Genomic DNA, 20025 nt, shown 5'->3' with positions numbered 1-20025 from the left:
TATTTAAATATTTCTACAACTTAAGAACTAATTCTGAAAAAACAAATGCTCACCTTGGCTGGAGCATGGATCCATACAGCAGGATTCAGAAGAATGTGATCGCATAACTGTTTGAGTAGAGGGCCACCATTATGCAAGTTACTCAGATATTTCGCAAAGGCCAAGCACAGTTCTAGTACAGCTCTGGTGATATGAACTTTGGAAGACTACAAGAAAAACATCAATTTCAGATATTGAACAAGTATCAACACTTAAACTATTTCTACATGGAACAAATCACGTCATTCTTACTTCCAAATGATTCACAAAAACAGTAACAAGTTAGGTTTCAGCACAAAGAATTTACTAATTCCAAAACATTGTTTGCCTTGAGAACACAAACTATACTGCACTTCTGTAAATGCACACATTACTCTCAATTTAAAAAGCATTAGTTACACCTTCCTAAAGAGCTAGGAGTACATCGGCATCTGGATTAGCATGCTTCAGAAAAGCGAACATAAAAAGCCATGTTGGCCTGCATTTGAAAACAACAAATCTTGATATAACTGTATTGTTTCCATTCTCAATTGCCTTTATGCCAATAAGAATCAAATGCCTTTCAAAAATGTGGGCAACAATCTCTTATAAAGTCACTAAGAAAGCCTTAAAACTTAACATACAAGCCCATGTAGTAGATAATCACTAAGGTTAGGATTTTAAATTTGGAAACATACAACATTTACAAAGAATGGTTATTTAGAAATATAGCCAGAATAGGGCAATGCTCGATAATTGGAGAAATTATGAAATCAAAACTGAATATATCACAACTGAACAGAACTGGTCTGGCAACTAACAATAGGTAGTGCTGTCCAATTTATCCAGTTGCTTCTAAATTCAACTAGCCATAAAGTAGCTCAGAAGGTACAATACACTGCTAACCACAAAACGCTGCTGGCTTAGACGACTACTGGAGTTTATATCCATTGTCCCTCATGTGCAATAGGTTTCAGTTTTCAGCTAAACCACTAGATGGGGTATCCCACAAAAGGAAAAGCTTACACGTGATTCTGCCCTACTTGGCCGACAGTAAAGAAACTGACTGAGCATTTATGCGTCATCTCAAAGTTAATTTTCAAAATGGACAGGTTCTTGAATCAAAAACGAATTTACTTACCCCCCTCTTATACGGGAGTGAAACCATGCATTTACTTTTACCAGTTTGCATGATAATTATGGTGCAAATAGATTCAGAAAGTTTCTTACAAATTATTAGATTAGTCTACCCAACTCTACTGATGATATCCACAACCTTTAGATTTCTGAAAGTCAGCTGGATTCTCAATGCATATTGACTAAATAATATATTTTCCCTTTAACAAGAGAAGCGCTGGACCAAAAATCAACTGCTTAACTGAGGGGACAAATAAAAAACTTTCTACAATTTTCCATGTTCCTTTAATTCTATTTCACAATAATCAGGAAGTAAAAATATTAGCAAATATTGACACACATTATTAGAGATCTTAATTGTTTTGAGACATTTTACCATCGATCTGCCACATTCTAAATTTGATAAAAATAAAAGAAAGCAAAACATACAGATCAATTTTACATGCAAAGTAATGGAACCTCTTATGGCACATGTCATCATCCTGGAAAGTCACAAAGCATATTCGATACTCAAAATTAATCATTTGTGACTCAACAGTTTTAGAAGAGATACTTTTAAATACTACTGCTAAAAATGTCCTCATCTCCATGGAATAGTTAAACATATAATTGAGATGAATATAAAATACAAAATTTCATTTCACTGTCACATAAGCAAAAAGAATTCACTGTAATTGTTTCTCCCCCCAATTGTACAGTATATTTGTGTCTTTAGAAAATAAAATTGTTTTAAAAATGGGTGCAGTGTCATTGGGAAGGGCTATTGTAGTCTCTAATTCTGTTGGTGTGCAATTTTGTTTACATCTCAACAAATGTTCACATTTTAAATCCTAATAGAAAATAGTTAATACAAAACAGAAATGCCACAAATTCATGACTTAGCAGCTCTGCAAGTATGGGCATCAAGTAAGTTCAGATTCTGTCCCAATACCACAAATATTTATAGCACAGCATTGTTTAATATTTGTCTGTACCACTTAATTGAACAGTTTGACAGAGGCAGTGCAAATCTCCACCTTTACTTTCCTTCATTTTTATTGTTAAAGAAAAATTAATGATTTTCATTCTAGGTACCCTTTGTTTAGAGAACGTTTATGACGTGTACGCTTGTCAGTAGGTCATGAGTTCAAGCCCCACTCCAGAGACTTCAGCAGAAAATCTAGGCTGACACTTGAGTGAAGTACTGAGGGAGTGCTGCCTTGTTGGAGGTGAGGTCTTTCAGAGCAGACACGAAACTGGGTTATCATCCACCATCTCAGGTAAACATAAAAGATCCCACTGCACTATTCAAAGAGGAGCAGAGAGCTCAACTGGTTCTTGGCCATCATTTATCCCTCAATGAACACCAGTAAAACCAATGTTCTGGTCATTTATCTCATGGCTGTTTGTTGGACATTACTGTGCACAAATTTGTTGTGGTTTGCCTACATAACAATGTCTACAATTCAAAAGTAATTCATTGAGTGAAGCATTTTGGGATGTCATGAGAATGTGAATGGTCGACACAAATGCAAGTTCTTTCTTTTTTAGTTACATAGGCAAGAGAATGTCAAATAAGCTCATAATTTAGCTTGATTATTTATAATACAGTTTTAGAGCCGAATTTTTGAAAGCTGCATATTTAGTTTAACTTTTTGTTTTACTCCACCTAATCAAGTGTTAGCAAATCTGCTGTGCTACGAATAAAGAAACAAACAAGTACTTGGAGCACTAAAATAAAAGCAAAATACTGCAGATGCTGGAAATCTGAAATAAAAACAAGAAATGCTGGAAATACTAAGCATGTCTGGCAGCATCTGTAGTGAGAGAAGCAGAGTTAATGTTTCAGGTCAGTGACCCTTCTTCAGAACTGGCAAATATTAGAAATGTGAAAGGTTGTAAGCAGGTAAAGCGGGGGCGGGGCAAACGATAACAAAGGAGAAGGTGTAGATAAGACAAGGTCACAGAATAGCTGACCAGAAGGTCGTGGAGCAAAGGCAAACAATATGTTAATGGTGTGTTGAAAGACAAAGCATTACTACAGATAGGGTGTTAACGGACTGAAAATTGAACAGCCGCAAGTACAAACATGAAAAAAAATGTGGGTAAGCAAACTGAACAAACTATGAAATGAAATAAAAAATATACATAATCGCTGTTCCTCTAGCTTGCGTTGATGTTCACTGGAACACTGCAGCAATCCCAGGACGGAGATGTGAGCGTGAGAGCAGGGGGGAGTGTTGAAATGGCAAGCAACCAGAAGCTCAGGGTCCTGCTTGCGGACTGAGCGGAGGTGTTCCGCAAAGCGGTCACCCAGTCTGTGTTTGGTTTCCCCAATGTAGAGGAGACCACATTGTGAGCAGCGAATACAGTATACTACATTGAAAGAAGTACACATAAATTGCTGCTTCACCTGAAAGGAGTGTTTGGGGCCTGGGATAGTGAGGAGAGAGGAGGTAAATGGGCAGGTATTACACCTCCTGCGATTGCAGGGGAAGGTGCAATGGGAAGGGGACGAGGTGGTGGGGGTACTGGAGGAGTGGACCAAGGTGTCACGGAGGGAACGATCCCTTCGGAATGCTGACAGGGGAAGAGAGGGGAAGATGCGTTTGGTAGTGGCATCACGCTGGAGGTGGCGAAAATGGCACAGGATGATCCTTTGGATATGGAGGCTGATGGGGTGGAAAATGAGGACAAGGGGAACCCTGTCACAGTTCTGGGAGGGAGGTGGTGCGGGAAATGGGCTAGACACAGCTGAGGGCCCTGTCAACCACAGTGCGGGGGAATCCTCGGTTGAGGAAAAAGGAAGACCTATCAGAAGCGCTGTCATGGAAGGTAGCATCATCAGAGCAGTACTTGGAGTATGCATATTGGTCATTGCTCTTGCCCTTTTAATGAAGCCACTCTGCACTTTAAATGGAGCGATTTTGCAGAACACTAAACATGGATAGTTCAAAAAGTTAGCCCTTAATAATCAGAATTTTACCATGTTCTCCTGAAATATTTCGGTTCGGTGTTCAATTATACAATGTACTTAATAGTGTGCTCCTTCAAGTACTGTGGCTTACATTCATACAGGTTTAATTCTATTAAACTGGTTGCTCAGCCTTGTTTAAAGCAGTACACACCATAGCTATATTGTTGCAATATTTACCTTTTCAAGGCTAAACCCAATGACAAGAAAGCCCTTACAAGAGAGTATTTGTTCCTGCATAGCCACCGAGTTCTTCAGTAACTCCATTATAAATGCCAATAATGTGGAACTAAAAAGTCAGAAAAAGGAGATGAAGATATTAACATTTCAAACATACTTGAACCAGGAGAATTTCACAGTGCAAATAAATTTGGCATTGACAGCTTATGTTAACTTATTTTAAGTTCTTGTGATGCAAATAACAAAGGAACTGTAGCTAGATCAAGTGGAGTAGTGTAGGAATGGAGCAGCACATACTCCAAAGGGGAATTTCTGGAGCAAATGACCATTCTTTGGTCAGAGAGAGCAGAGAGCAACAGCCTGAGGAGAAACAGTGCAAGATGACAACAGATAAAATAATCAGTCATATACAGCACAGAAGGTGACCATTTGGCCCATCGAGCCCATGCTGGCTCTCTGTAGATCAATCTAGTCAGCCCCATTCTCCTGTGCTGTCCGACAGCCCTGCAAGTTTATTTCCCTCAAGTGTTCATCCAATTTCCTTTTGAAATCATCGATCATCTCCACTTTCACCACCCTCATAGGTAGCAAGTTCCAGGTCACTAACACACTGCGTAAAAAAAATTCTGCCTCACATCTCCCCCTCCATCTCTTGCCCAAAACCTTAAATCTGTGTTCCCTAGTCCTTGTACCATCAGCTAATGGGAACAGTTTTTCGTTGTCGACCTTATCTAAACCTGTCAATCTTGTACACCTCTATCAAATCTCTACCAAAAAGCTGGAGAACCAACAACAGAGAATCAGTGTGAGCCTGAGGTAACACAGTCAGATCTGGAAACCCAAGGAGAAATTCACAAGTGACACCACTGGCCCAGAGCGTGCGGATTGAAGGGTAACAGACAAATATTAGTTTTATTAAAATGTTCATTTTTGACGGTTGTAATTCATTTGATGGTAGTTGCCATTGTGTCTTAGATTTAGATATAATTTCCAGTGTCCATTATTCGACCATTATTCTTGTATCTCAGCTTTTCAGAGGTCAGTTTCTTAGAATTTTGTAGAGGAGTGGTTAATGGATGTTTTTCGAGCTGGAGGAAGGTTTGGAGTGTAGTTCCCCTGGGGTCAGTGTTGGGACCCTTGCTTTTCCTGATATATATATTAATGATCTACACCTTGCTGTACAGGGCACAATTTCAAAGTTTGCAGAGGATATGAAACTTGGAAGCATTGAGAACAGTGAGGACAATCGTGCAGAACTTCAAAAGGACATAGGCGAACAGGTATCAGATGAAGTTCAATGCGGAGAAATGTGAAGTGATTCATTTTGGTAGGATGAACATAGAGACCAAATATAGAATAAAGGGTACAATTCTAAAGGGGGTGCAGGAGCAGAGGGGCCTGGGTGTACACGTGCATACATCATTGAATGCGGCAGGACAGGTAAGAGTGGTTAATAAAGCATACAGTATCCTGGGCTTTATTAATAGAGGCAGACAGTACATGAGCAAGGCAGTTATGCTGAACTAGTAAGACACTAGTTCAGCCTCAGATGGAGTATTGCAACAGGAGGAAAAACATTTCACAGAGAGAGTGGTTAAGGTCTGGAATGCACTGCCTGGGATTATGTTGGAGGCAGGTTCAATTGAAGCATTCAAAAGGGAATTAGACAGTTAACTGAAAAGGAAGAATGTGCAGAGTTATGGGAAGAAGACAGGGGAGCAGCACCAGGTGAATTGCTTATTCAGAGAGCCGGAGCAGACACGATGGGCAGAATGGCCTCCTTCTGCACTGCAACAATTCTGTAATTCAGTGATTGTAGATCAGTGCTTCCATATCCAAGAGATCAATTTCTTAGATTTTTTTTTTTTAAAAAGAGTTAGGTGTCAAGCGTTTTTAGTGGTCAGGGTCTCAGTGACATAAAGGTCAGTGGATTGACTACCATGGCAGGTCAACTGTAACCCATTGCACACGTATTTTACTCTACATAGGAATTCCAGGATACTTCATGCATCCAAATCTCAGCTGTGGCTCAGTTGTTAACACTTTTGCCTCTGAGTCACAAGGTTCCAGGTTCAAGTCCCACTCCAGGGCTTGAGCACAAAAATCAAGGCTGACACTCCAGTGCATTACAAAGGGAGCACTGCACTGTTAGAGGTGCTGTCTTTTGGATGAGGTGGATGTAAAAGATCCCATGGCACTATTTTGAAGAGGAGCAGGGGAGTTATCCCCAGTGTCCTGACCAATATTTATCCCTCAATCAGCATCACAAAAAAAGAGATTATCTGGTCATTATCACATTGCGGTTTGTGGGAGTTTGCTGCATGCATACTGGCTGCCACGTTTCCTGCATTACAACAGTGACTATACTTCAAAAAGTACTTGATTGGCTGTAAAGCGCTTTGAAACGCCAGGTGGTCGTGAAAGGCATTATATAAAAGCTCGACCTCAAGTTCCAAGTTTCAGAGTTTGAGGAGCAGCCAGAGTCCCTGCAGTACATCCAGGAATCAGTTTCCTTAAACGTACGTTTCAGGATGTAGTCACCCCACAGTTGGAGGTGCAGATGGTGAGGGAATGGGTGACCATCAGACAAGGTAGGAGGAAGACACAGGTAGTGCATGAAGCCCCCAACCCAGCAGCACACTCTAATCAGTTTTGAATACCATGGAGGGTGCAGTCTCCTTGGAGGAATGCAGTAAAAATCAAACTACTGGCAACTTGGGACACTTGACTGTCCGGAGAGTGCAAAAAAATTGGAATGCAGTAGTCATTGGGGATTTGATAGTTCGGGGTTTAAGGAGGAATTTCTGCAACCACAAACTTGATTCACAAATGGTATGTTCCCTCCCTGGTGGTAGGATAAAAGATATTAAGCTTGTGTAGTATATTCTGCGAGAAGGGGAACAGCCAGAAGTCACAGTCTATTGAACCAATGACATAGGTAGAAGCATTGGAGGTCCTTCAGGCAGAGGTTCCGGAGCTAGGAAAAGACTAGAAAACAGGACCTCAAAGGTAGCAATCTCAGGATTACACCCATCCCATGTGCCAGTATTAACAGAAACTCCCTACCCTTAGCACAATATTTTCCCAGTCTATATTAGGGTCATTTATATTTCCTAACATTGCTCCACCATTTTTGTTGCATGCTGTTGAAATTTGCCGACATTTGTTCATTTGTCTCCTTCTCACTGGAGCTCTTTTTTTTTTAATTTGCAGCTCTCACTTGGATCATGTTCTGGGAAATGAAGTAGAGCAAGTGGAGTGTGTTACAGTAGGATATCATCTAGTTAACAGTGGCCACAACATAAGTGGAGTTGAAGTAATTATGGAGACACCAGAAGATAGAGGATAAAATGTTTAACTGGGGAAGAGCTAATTTCAGTGATTTAGGAAGGGACCTAGCACAGATAGATCAGAAAAAGCAATTCCAGGGCAAAGCAGTAACAGAGCAATGGACAGCATTCAGGGAAGTGTGTGTTCAGGTACAAACTAGGCATATTTCTTTGAAGGGAAAAGGTACTGTATGCAAAGCTAAGGCACCCAGGATGACAAAAAAGGGTAAAAAAAAGGTTTGATAAATTTTAGGAGCAAGATTCAGTTAATAACCAGGAAAATTATGAAAGTACAAGAGGGAACTGAAAAAGTTAATACATGAGGCAGAGAGAAGTTATTTAAAAAATTAATAAAACTTTTTTTAAACACAAAGTATAAGCAGTTTGCTAGGGAACAGACTGTGGCAATGAAGGACCCTAAGGGAAATCTTCATGTCCAGACAGAGGACATGGCAGAAATATTAAATGAGTACTTTGCATCTGTCTTCACAAACGTGGATGATGTGAAGGTTTATAAAAGATGGGAAGGAAGTTATAGACAAGTTACGAAGAGATAGAGAAGATGTGCTAAAAAGTTTAGCATTACTGAAAATGGGTAAGTCATCCGGTCCAGATGCAATACATCCTAGGTTGCTGAAAGAAGCGAAGGCAGTGATTCCAGACGCATCAATCACAATCTTTCAATCCTCCTTGGATACAGGAGTAATACTGGACAGCTGCTTCTGTTATACCACTATTTAAGAAAGGGGAGAGGGATAAACCAGGAAACTACAGGCTAGTCAGCCTAACATCAATGGTGTGGAGGTTATTGGAAACCATTATAAGGGACAAAACTCTCATTTGGAAAGGCACAGGTTAATGAAGGACAGCCAACATGGATTTGTTAAAGGTAAATGCTGCCTGATGAACTAGAGGGGATGTTTTTAATGAGGGAACAGAGAAGGTATATCAAAATAGTGCAGTGGATGGTGTATATGAATTTTCAGAAGGTGTTTGACAAAGTACCACACTGGAAACTTATTAAGAAAATGAAAGCCCATGGTATTAAGGAGATAGGTATAGATACAAAATTGGCTCAGTGATAGGAAGCAAAGTCTGGTGGTGGATGGATGCTTTTCAGACTGGGAGACAGTTTGCAGTGGTGTTCCCCAAGTGTCAATTTTGAGTCCATTTCTCTTTCCAAATTTTATAAATGACCTAGGCTCAGGCATAAGGAACAGCATTATAAAGTTTGCAGATAATATGTAACTGGGCAAAATAATAGATCATGATGTGCATAGCTATAGGCTTCAGGATGACAGGATGATGAAATGAGCAGAAACATGGCAGATGGGAGTTCAATGCAGAGAAGTGTGAAGTGATGCACTTTGGGGGATGAATATGGAATGACAGTATACTATAAATGACAATTTTGAACAGTGCAGATGTGTAGATTAGCAGAGAGACCTTGTTGTCCATGTATACAAATCCTCAAAAAGGTGGCAAGACAAGTTAATAAGGTGGATTTAAAAAAAACAGGTTACTTGGATTTATTAATTAGGAATAGAATATAAAAGCAATGAGATCACACAGGCCTCAGATGGAATATTGCAGACAGTTCTACGCACATTTTAGGAAAGATGTGAAGGCCTCGGAAAGGGTGCAGAGAAGGTTTACCAGGATGTTACCATGAATGAGGGACTTCAGTTTTGAGCAAAGGCTGGAAAAGTTGGGACTGTTCTCTTTGGAACAGAGAAGGTGACACAGTAACTGACTACAGGTTTTTGAGATGATGAGGGGTTTTGATAGATTAAGTCGGAAAAATTTATTCCCTTTGGCAAGGATGGGTGGGGGGGGTCACTAACTTGAGGTCGTGGATTCAAAGTGATTCGTAAAAGATCTGGGGGAGATGAGGAGACATTTTTTCAGTCAAGAATCAAGAATTGTTGGGATCTGGAACACTCAGCTTGCAAAGGTGAAGGAAACTAATTTCATAAAAATTATTTGAAAAAGGGAGTTGGACATTTACTTGAGGATGAGAAACTTACAGGGTTACTGACAGAAAGTGGGGATGTGGGACTAAGCACAACTGCTCTTTCAAAGAGCAAACATGGGTATGATGGGTCAAAGGTCAAATAGCTTCTTTTTGTGCTGTAAGTTTCTATGATTCTACATTAAATTTGTTAATCAATCCACAGTAAGCTTAGGATAATGAATAATTAACTACAGAACAGAACACAATACATCTCAGATTCACTTACCAAACAGTGCTGTCAACTTCGTCGGAAGAATGCTGACTATAATCAAGCTGTGCAAACAATGGGAAAAGCACCTGGACACCGCCAATTGAATGTATAGCACTTTGCACCGAATGTGTTACAACGGCTTTGACATCCTATTTAAAAAAATTAAAATTAAAAATCTTTAAAGATAAACTTTGTACTTAAATCTTGATGCAAATATTTTGGAGATGGGAGAGAAGAAAACTTGAATATATCCGACTTTTCTTAAAACTAGATAAAGCACTGAAAACAAAACGAATGTGATTATAGTTCCTCCAGATTTTTCATTTACTTTGGCCATTTTTAAACCTACAACTTTTAAAGTTGAAGGTTATTATTCTTAGAGTTTCAGCTCCAATATGGCTTTTCCCAATTCAACAAAATCCTTCACTAAGTAAGAAATCTTAAATCTACATATTTTGTTCACATAAATAGATCATTTCTACAGATTAAAAACTTATACTTATGTTTTCCTTACAAATATTCAGTACTTAAACTAGCAATTATAGATAAAAGACAACATTTTAAAAATGGGATAGCACAGAACTTTTAAAATTCACATGCATGAGGTTTTCCAGGTACCTAAATTGCGTAGAAGTCGCAAGCTTAATTTGGAGAAAGAACTTATTCCCTCATTTATGACATTTTTTCATAGAAAATACGTCTATAACATTCCCTGACTTTCAGATGTTGCAATTAATTATATATTTTCCAACAGAAGAGCCGTTTATTGCACTTTTACCAGTACTATGCAGCTATCTAAGGAATTTTGCTTTTACCTGAAGCATTAGAGCATGTGGAGAATGAACAAAAATAGATGGATTATCCTTAGGGGATGATTCTAGACAGAGCTGAGCATCTGTAGCCTTTGGGTTATACGTGAATGCAATGCTACTCGACAGTTTGCCATCATACAGCAGTGACTTGTGGTGTTCAGCAAGTAGAAGGTCACTTTCTGCCTTGAATTTGAAAGTACCCTGGAAAAGCAGAGAACTTTTTCAGTAACACACCTCATTATATAAAGTTAAGCCCAAGCCCTAATACAGATCAGCTCATTTCACACCGCTTAACCAGGCATGCAAACTTTAAAACGGTACCAACTACTGGCCTGTCTAGTATTGAGTGAAATCCAAGTACAGTGGATTTCCTGCATTTAACCTGTAACATTACAACAAAGTAATTTTAAAAAATCAAGAGCAAACATCACTTCTGAACTTCTAGTTGACTGACAGAATTTCCACCTGATACCCAGTAGCAGAGCAGAGGACTGACTTACAACCCTGAGTCATGCTGCAATAACCTGCAAAGGGTTCCCAAATCCCACCTTTGGTCTATATTACTACCAGCTTATAATTGAAAACCCAGAGCGCTCAATGGGATGAAATGGTGGTATTGCAAAAGGGTTATGTACATAATACATAAAACAGTAAAACAGAGGCATGTTAATATACAAGGTTCAATTCTACTTAACTGGGAACATAAGATGCAGTATGGTCAGTTGCCTTACTCCCACAATATTACAGACTTAGCACAGAAATAAGCCATTTGCCCCAACAGGTCTGTTCTGGTGTTTTTGCTTCTCATGAGTCTCCTTCCAACCTACTTAATTTCACCCTATCACCATATCCTTCTACTCCTTTGTCTCATGTACTTATCCAACTTTGCCTTAAATACCTCTATGCTATTCGCCTCAACCACTCAATGTGATCAAGAATTCTATATTCTCACCATTTTGAGTAAAGAAATTTCACCTGAATTTCTTACTGGAATTATGAGTGACTTCTTATAGTTTATAGTCCCTACCTCTAGACTCCACACAAGTGGAAACACCATCTCGAGGGAATTTCCTCCCAAATTCTGTCCCCCTCTTTACCTCTCTTTCCTCCTTTAAAACACTTCTTTAGAACTACCTCTAACCAAACTTTTGATTATTTGCCCTAACATCTCCTTGTGCAATTGTGTGTCAAATTTTGTTTGCAACACTCCTGTGAAGCACCTCAGGAACATTTTACTATGTTAAAGGCACTGTAAGTTGTAGTTGTTGCTGACTACCCTAGCAAGCACTTTCAGAACTTGAAAGACTTCTTTCAGGTCACCTCTCAGTCTTCTCTTTTCTAGAGAAAAGAACACCAACCTGTTAAGTATTTTCTGTTAGCTACACCCTCTCAGTTGTCACCATCCTTGTAAATCTTTTTTACTTTTTCTACAGTGCTCATCTTTTTGTAATATGGAGACCAGAATTGTGCATAGTACTCTAAGTGTGGTCCAACTAAGAATCTATATAAGTTTAACATAATTTCTCTACCTTTGGAATTCTATTTGTTTGCACTTCTTATGGCTTTTTAAACCTGCAATGCTACTTCAATTATGTGAATCTGTACACCTAGCTCCCTTTACCTCAAAACCTCATTTAGATTCCGAATTTCAAGGAGTAAGTGGTCTCCTTATTCCTCCTACCAAAGTATACAATCTCACACTTTTCTATATTGATAAGTATTTACCATTTAAATGCCCATTCTGCAAGGTCAATGTCTTTCTGTACTTTAGCAGACATTCTCGGTATTAATTGTAACCCCACCCATCACCACCCCGCAAGCATCATCTGTAAATGCTGACATAGTACTTCCGATTCCAAATCATGTAAATAGTGAACAATGGTCCCTGCAACAATCCCCGTGGACCGCCACTTCCCACCGTTGCCAGTCTGAGTAACTACTTTTAACCCCTACTCTGTACTCCTTGGCAGCAAATTTGGCATCTATTCTGCTACTTGACCTCTGACTCCACATGTTCTGATATTAGTCATGAGTCAACCATGTGGTACTTTAGCCTTTTGAACGTCTTTGCTCATTTGATCAATTATTTTATCAACTTTCTTTGCTACTTCAAAGAATTCAATAAACCTTTTCCCACATGTCCTTCTCTTTTTTCTTTATTATATTCTCCTCATTTTCTAAATGTTGTTCTAGTACATCTTTGAGCAATATCTGATGTACCACTGTTGGAGGGAACTAAAGACCAGTTAGCTGATTGGTTCGATCTCTTCTTAAACATATACAGTATAGGAGTGCGTCCTGCGGGGGAGGGGGAGGGAGTGTGGGAGGGAACATAATTTCATAACTGGGGAATTTAGTGCAGTCCGATTTCAATTCAATTGCAAGAATTATTGAACAGTTTATATTGTGTGTGCTTATATTCACAAAACTAGAAAGATACAGTCTGGAGCTCACCACATTCAAATGAATGTTTAACTTTGGAGCAAATATTCAGTCTAAGTTTTCAACTATGCATGAAAAAAGGATACTGATGGAGGGGCGGAGAGTGTGAAGAGAATATTACTATTATGACAAAGACTTTAAGTCAGCCTGAAGCACAGGTGAATTAACATTACTTCTTTCCGACTCATTTTTTTTCAATTCACAATCAATTTACTTTATGAAATAAATAGTTGTCTTCTATTAGTGTTACTGGATCGAGATTGAAAATTCTGCAGTCCGGCATTATTCGGCAGAAATGTACTAACTATAGAAGACATCTTCAATTTTATGCAGATTAAGTCACATATCCATACTGTAGTTTTGGCATTACTTCTCTTGAAGCTACACCACAGCACTCATTATGGATTCACAGTTTTTGTATTATAAATATCTATAAATTTGATTGCGAGGTCTCCACGTACCCATGCTGCACTTGGAACATAATATCACATTCTCCAAAACACCATCTTATTAGTTATCTTGAATTTAGAAAATACTAAAAATTATGAAATCACTATAAGAAGTCTTATAAATTTGGTGTTAGTCCAAAATGTTAAGAGCTGCAATTGATTTGAATTCTGCCGCAACCACTGACAGGCAGCCTGACTAGTGAATATCAGCTCAAAAATCAAAAGCGTCAGTTATCTTTAAACTACATTCTTGCATTTTAATACCTTATATCCAGGGCCAAGTTGATATATTGCAAATATCTGTGCTGCATTTAGAGCTTCAGCAAAGACATAAACTGCTCCAAGTTGCCCACAAAATACTCGATTCGCATCTGCTGTTTCTGAAGATCCCAGGAAACATTTGTCAAATGTCTAAAAATATGAACAAATTTACTGATGAAGAAATTGCTTGTACTAAACCCAATGCAATTCACAGTGAGGAACTTAGAAGTAGGTATATTGGGAGATCAGTGTGTGCAGGATGACTACACTCTCAGAATTAAAATGCACATACAAAATGGGAAGTATTTTATTCCTTTAGGAACCTTCATATCTTTCTGTAGGCTAACCAAGTAATGAAAATCATCACCTGGGCAGGAACCAAAACTCACTAAATCCAAGCATTCATGCCACGAACCCCGCATACTCCAAGCTGCAATTCATTAAACAGTTTTAATAGAAACTTATTTCATTTTAACTCACAAGGTAGCCTTGGAGAGAACAGAATGTCCTTTTGACTGATCCCGAGAATTACCTGCTTACCAAGTGGTAACAGAATTAATTGTGTTAACCTTTATTTAAGGTGAAGTATTAAATTTAAACTTGGACCGGGTTCTCCAATAAATGATCCACTAGCCACCTATGGCTAATTCGGAATTCAGATGTGGCTAATTGCATTTGATTATTAAATATAAAAATGAGTAACAGATATACATCACCATTGGGTATGTGATCTCAATATACATTTGCACAACATATGCATGTGAACGTCAGCCTTTGTACGTGTTTGTTGGTAAATTGGCAAGACAAAAAGTGGAGTGTGCAAGTGCTTTTAGATCAGTGATTTCCTTTGTTACAGAACAGTGGTAGATTTTTTTTTAATATACATAAGTCACACTTATTTATGCAAAAGATTTACTAAAATTAATGTTTATCAATCCTCCTTGGTGCAATAAAGAATATTTCCTGACCTGCAGCAGATAAACTGTACCATCTGTAGTGAAAATCTAATTATCTAGGTAAAGGAATTAGAACACAAGGAGGAGCAAGGATGGAGGCAGGAAGTTCCTGCTTGGTGAACTGTAATGCTGAAGGTTTCGACGGCTGCTCTGCTCGGAGCATCCCCCATGGAAAAACCATCTTGCCAGCCCAAAACAATGGCTTCACTCAATTCACAGAAGGTAGAGCTTCAGCAGTGAAGAAACTAACACAAAGGAAATGCCTTTTATACTGAAAAATCACTTTCATTATGGAAACAGTGCATGAACTAGGGACAAATATAGTAGGATATCAAAACCTTTTGCAATATGCTTGGCTTACATGATTGAATATATTTCAGTTTCAGAAGTTCCATATTTTCTAGGTTCACTAGTCTCAAGTGCACAGCCTTTATTTAAGTTAGCAGAAAAGATAAAAAGGTAAAGTGCTATTTAAAACATGCTAGCATTAAGTTAAAGTTGAAATGTTTTAAATCTTTACCTTCCATGTAAAAACACTTTGCATATAATTTGCTTTGGAAATTCTTAGATTCTCATTAATAGTTTTTAAAAAACTCAAAAAGCAAGAAATTACCAAATTACCATAATTTGTTAATTGAAAATTAAGATCCAAGTTTAAATTGTCACAAAATCGTCCTACAGACACAAGAATAACTTGAGTAACCAATTTTCATTATCGGTATATTTTGTTGGCATCCTGGCAACAGAAACAAGAACCAATAAGTAGAAAACTAAAGTTATGGAATATCACCTGGGAGACCTAACCTTGCATTCCAGTTCCAAGAGACATTTGCACTCGGGTTCTCTCAAAGAACTGGTTTGCCAATTTTGGCTGGATCAAAGGAACCCCAGCAAGAAAACAGATGCAATAGTGAAAACATACATGGACTGGGATCTAGTCACTCAGCCAAGGAGATTAGCATAAATTCAAAATGAATTAATTCCCAAAAGAAGGAAAAAAGATCTTAAAAGCATTTTAAATCAGATATAGTTTTTTTCTAAATGCATGACATTATTTGTGAATTTATAAATAGGCTTAAATGTTTATGGTTAATAAAATACAAATTCAGGTAAAAAAATTACAGAAATTTTACATTAAACAAAAACTACAAACTGGCCTCTAAATCTACAATAACTACCTTGAAATTCATAACTTTACAATACTACTTACGTCGCTGGTATTCACAAGCCATGTAATCTCTCCAAAAGATGCCAGTTCACCATTCACATAGCACCGGATCTCACTGTTTTTCCAACGATTGTAGATATGCACTATAGTCACCATGTACCACTATAATAAAAACATCTTAATTTAGCTTTGCAATAGTTTAAGCAATTTACATACACTAAAGAAATGACACAACTAAAGATTCAAGTTAATGTTACAGTATATAAAATAAAGGAACGTAAATCGTATTAGCATAGCTTTTTTTTTATTTAAGTGGTTCTCCAGTTAAGTACCTTGCTGGGTTCAAACAATACAGTTTTCCTCAGCTATAACCTTCCTAGAAAGCAACACTGGAATTTCTACTATTGCAGTAATGAACCATTTGCCCACACATATATGGAAGAAAGTGGATAAACTAGAAATGGTCACCACACATTCAGTTTAGACCACTTTTTTTTTTAAAGCTACAAATTTCAGAGTGACTTTCACTTTAAGGTATGAATGCTTTATTCCAAGTGTTGGTATCTCAAGTTCATTACATTGGCTGGATAAATTAAATCATGCTGTCTGTTGCCTGAGCGGAGGAACAATGAGTAAGTCTCCTGGCCAATACCCCATCCGCCATAAACTTCATCTCATTCAAAACTCTGCTGCTCACATTCTATCCCACAAGTCCCACTTACCTATCACCCCACCTTTGTTGACCTAGATTGACTCCCGACTGCCCCAGTGCCTCAAATTTAAAATCCTGATCCTTGTATTTAAACCACTCCATGATCTCACATCCCCTCAACCTTACAAACACAGCCCTCCTCCCCTCAATATCGCTGTATCTCTACATTCCTCAGACACCAGCCTATATACTCTCCCTCCCCTTAACCCACCACTGCAGCAATGCCTTCAGCCTTATAGATACCACTCTCAGATTCCCTTCCCAGATTCCTGTCTTCCTTTACAATCCTCACAGCTCCTACTCCCTCCTCCTTTAGTTCACCATCCATTTTTCTTTTCTTTCTTGAAGGAAACAGCTAATGCTGGGATATGGTCACACACTGGCCATTCCTTGCCCAAATAGTTCTTGTTCACATGAACCAGAGCAACAAATCTCGACAGCCTAGTCAACCAGGGACATCACAGCTGAACCCAGATATCATCTTCTTCAGACATGTGCACACTGTTTATTTAGCAGGAAACCAGCACAAGCAGCAAGATTCTTCCCCAATGAGCATAAAGACCCTAACCCTACCAGTAATTAACTAGGACAAATTTGAAACACATTTGGGACCCTAAGCAATATGGCTTAGCAGCACATTCACATGGTGCATCTAACCCAGTGATTAAGCAAACTTGTAAGTACTTTCAGTTTGAAACAAATGTTTCAAATAAAATAGCTGGAAAGGTTTCATTATAAACAGTTCAAAATGCAGCATCATGTCAGTTTTCAGGAAAATATGATGATAGCTTGTGGATACTTAATCCATATATGTACAGTAAGCAACTTAAATCTTCCGGTTCCCTGAAAAATAAAATTCTGCCATCACATGCATCAAGCATATTAGGTGGTGAATACTTGCCTTCTGTGGCTTGAAGTCATACTTCACACAATGCTGAAACCCTTTCCCTTTGGATTTTATTGACGTCACAATCAAACAACCTCCAACAAAATGAGCAGAATATCCCAGTCCTTTAGTAGTACGAAAGCTAGTGGGAAGAATAAGCTTTTCAGTGAGCACTTTCAGCTTCATCAATAACCTAATTATTAACTCACCAAGTAATACTGCAAAATCTGCAAACATGATGAAAGATGAAGAGACTAAATTAATGGATCTCCTGTGACATTACTGATGAGTCGAACATTATACTTTTGCAAAAAGCACTGGGGTGCGGGACTGGGAACTGCTGCGCTGAAAGGATTTAGACCGAAGTGTGCCGAACATGTTGACAATGAAGCAACGTTTTTTTTTTAAAATAGGATCCTCCATTCAAAAATAAATGGTGGATTGATAAATAAAGATATTTTCCCCCAGTTACATAACTGAATCTAAAAACATCTTAAAAAGGGGAGCAACTGTATACTTAAGATATGAACTGCGCAATTTGCCTCATCTGCATGTTTTCACAGGGAGGACAAAGAAAAAAAAACAGATTAAACCAAACTACTTCTCAATTCTACAACTGAGTATTGCTACCACAGTGTTATAAACAGTTCTACTTAAATAAAAATTCAGAAATAAATGTGAAATACTGTGGATGCTGGAAATTTGAAATAAAAACAGAAAATGCTGAGAACACTCAGCAGGTGAGGTCATTCATGAAAAGTCATGGACCTGAAATGTTAACTCTGTTCCTCTCTCCACAGCTGCTGATTGACCTGCTGAGCATTGCCAGCATTTTCTATTTAAAATTCAGGGCTTGCATTCAAAATCTGCTTCTAAAATGTAAACAGCAACACTGTTCTTTCGGAATTTTTCACCTGTATTGATCATTTAACAAACAGCGAGGAGGACAGTTAAAGACTTCAGGAAGACACAGACAGGTTAACAGAATAGGCAGACAAGTGAAAGACAAATGTAATGTGGATAAGCATGAGGTAATAATAGAGAGACACTGAAGGGTATGGATGAACAGAGATCCTTAGGCGCTCAAACACAATTCCCTGAAGACTCAAATGCAGGTGAATAGAGTCATAAAAACGGCCCAAGAGTAAAGTAACATTGAATTTATGCAAAACATTGGCTAGGCCTTAACTACGAGTATTTTGTGCACTTTTGAGCACCCCATTACAAAAGAACATTAAAGGCCAGAGAGAATAGACAGTACAAATAATGACAGAGATAGGAATAGACTTCAGATAATGGGACTATTTCCACTGGAGCAGAGAAGGTTAATAGATTTAAGAAGTTTGTAAAATTATGTAAAATTTTGACAGAATAAAATAGGAAAGACCATTTCCTCAAGCTGGGAAGTTAGTAACAGAGGACCATCAATTTAAATTTGTCATTATGAGGAGCTAAAAGAAATTTCTTTACGCAAGAGAAATGCTTTACCACAGGAGTAATTTGATATAGAAGCGGAGGAAGATACAACGTAATCAGGAGAAAATGGGACAGTGCGAGTAATTTTGCATTTCTCTACAACCACAAAGTTCTGAGTGCTCAACACCTGTAGCCACTGAATACATAATAATAGATCCTACGCCAATAAAGTTCTGGTATTATAATTATGGATATGATGCATGCATGTTGTCATTAACTTCTAGGCAATTATTATAGGTATAAGCAAGACATTTTCTTGTTAAACAAGCTTTCCAAGCTCACTGACTTGTATCCATTTTCTAATATGACTTATTAAAAGCCCACTGTCAATTAAAAACTCCTAAGACCATAAGAAATAGGAGTAGGCCATTCAGCCCTTGAGTCTGCTCCGCCATGCAATAAGATCATGTCCAATTTGACTGTGGCCTCAACTCCACTTTCCTGCCTGCCTCCCACAACCCTCGACTCCCTTTTAGATCAAAAATCTGTCCAACTCAGCCTTGAATATATTCAATGGCCCAGCCTCCACTGCTCTTTGGGGAAGAGACTTCCAAAGAATAATGGCCCTCAGGGAAGAAATTCCTCTTCACCTCTATCTTAAAAGGGAGACCCTTTATTCTGAAACTGTGCCTCCTTGTTCTAGATTTCCCCACAAAGGGAAGCATCCTCTCAGCATCTACCATGTCAAGCTCCCTCAGAAGCTTATATATTTCAATGAGATCGCCTCTCATTCTTCCAAACTCCAATGAGCATAGGCCCAACCTGCTCAACCTTTCCTTATAAGACAACCTGTTCATGCCAGGAATCAGTTGAGTGAACATTCTCCGAACTGCCTCCAATCCCCTCCTTAGGCAAGGAGACCAAATTTGTACGCAGTACTCTAGCTGCGGTCTCACCAATATCCTGTACAGTTATCGTAAGACTACCCAACTTTTTCTACTCAATCCACCAAGCAAAAAGTGCCAACATTCCATCTACCTTCCTAATTACTTGTTGCATCTGCATGCTAACTTTGTGATTC

General features: G+C 38.4%; 1 protein-coding gene across 1 annotated transcript in view; it reads right to left on the bottom strand.

Annotated features, from left to right (window-relative positions):
• The window catches only part of lrba (LPS-responsive vesicle trafficking, beach and anchor containing), a 1007923-nt gene that overhangs the window by 918791 nt on the left and 69107 nt on the right, over window positions 1–20025 (bottom strand). The window contains exons 6-12 of the mRNA XM_068041130.1: window positions 17544–17670; window positions 15973–16092; window positions 13810–13956; window positions 10658–10855; window positions 9858–9991; window positions 4289–4397; window positions 54–206 (exon numbers count right to left, since the gene is read on the bottom strand). Coding sequence (XP_067897231.1) covers window positions 54–206; window positions 4289–4397; window positions 9858–9991; window positions 10658–10855; window positions 13810–13956; window positions 15973–16092; window positions 17544–17670 — 988 coding nt within the window. The remainder of the gene's footprint in view (window positions 1–53; window positions 207–4288; window positions 4398–9857; window positions 9992–10657; window positions 10856–13809; window positions 13957–15972; window positions 16093–17543; window positions 17671–20025) is intronic.

This window comes from Heterodontus francisci, chromosome 1 (assembly GCF_036365525.1).
Source record: "Heterodontus francisci isolate sHetFra1 chromosome 1, sHetFra1.hap1, whole genome shotgun sequence".
In the NCBI taxonomy this organism is placed as follows: Eukaryota; Metazoa; Chordata; class Chondrichthyes; order Heterodontiformes; family Heterodontidae; genus Heterodontus; species Heterodontus francisci.
The sequence above is the reverse complement of the archived record's forward strand: the minus strand, read 5'-3'. Positions and strand labels throughout refer to the sequence as shown.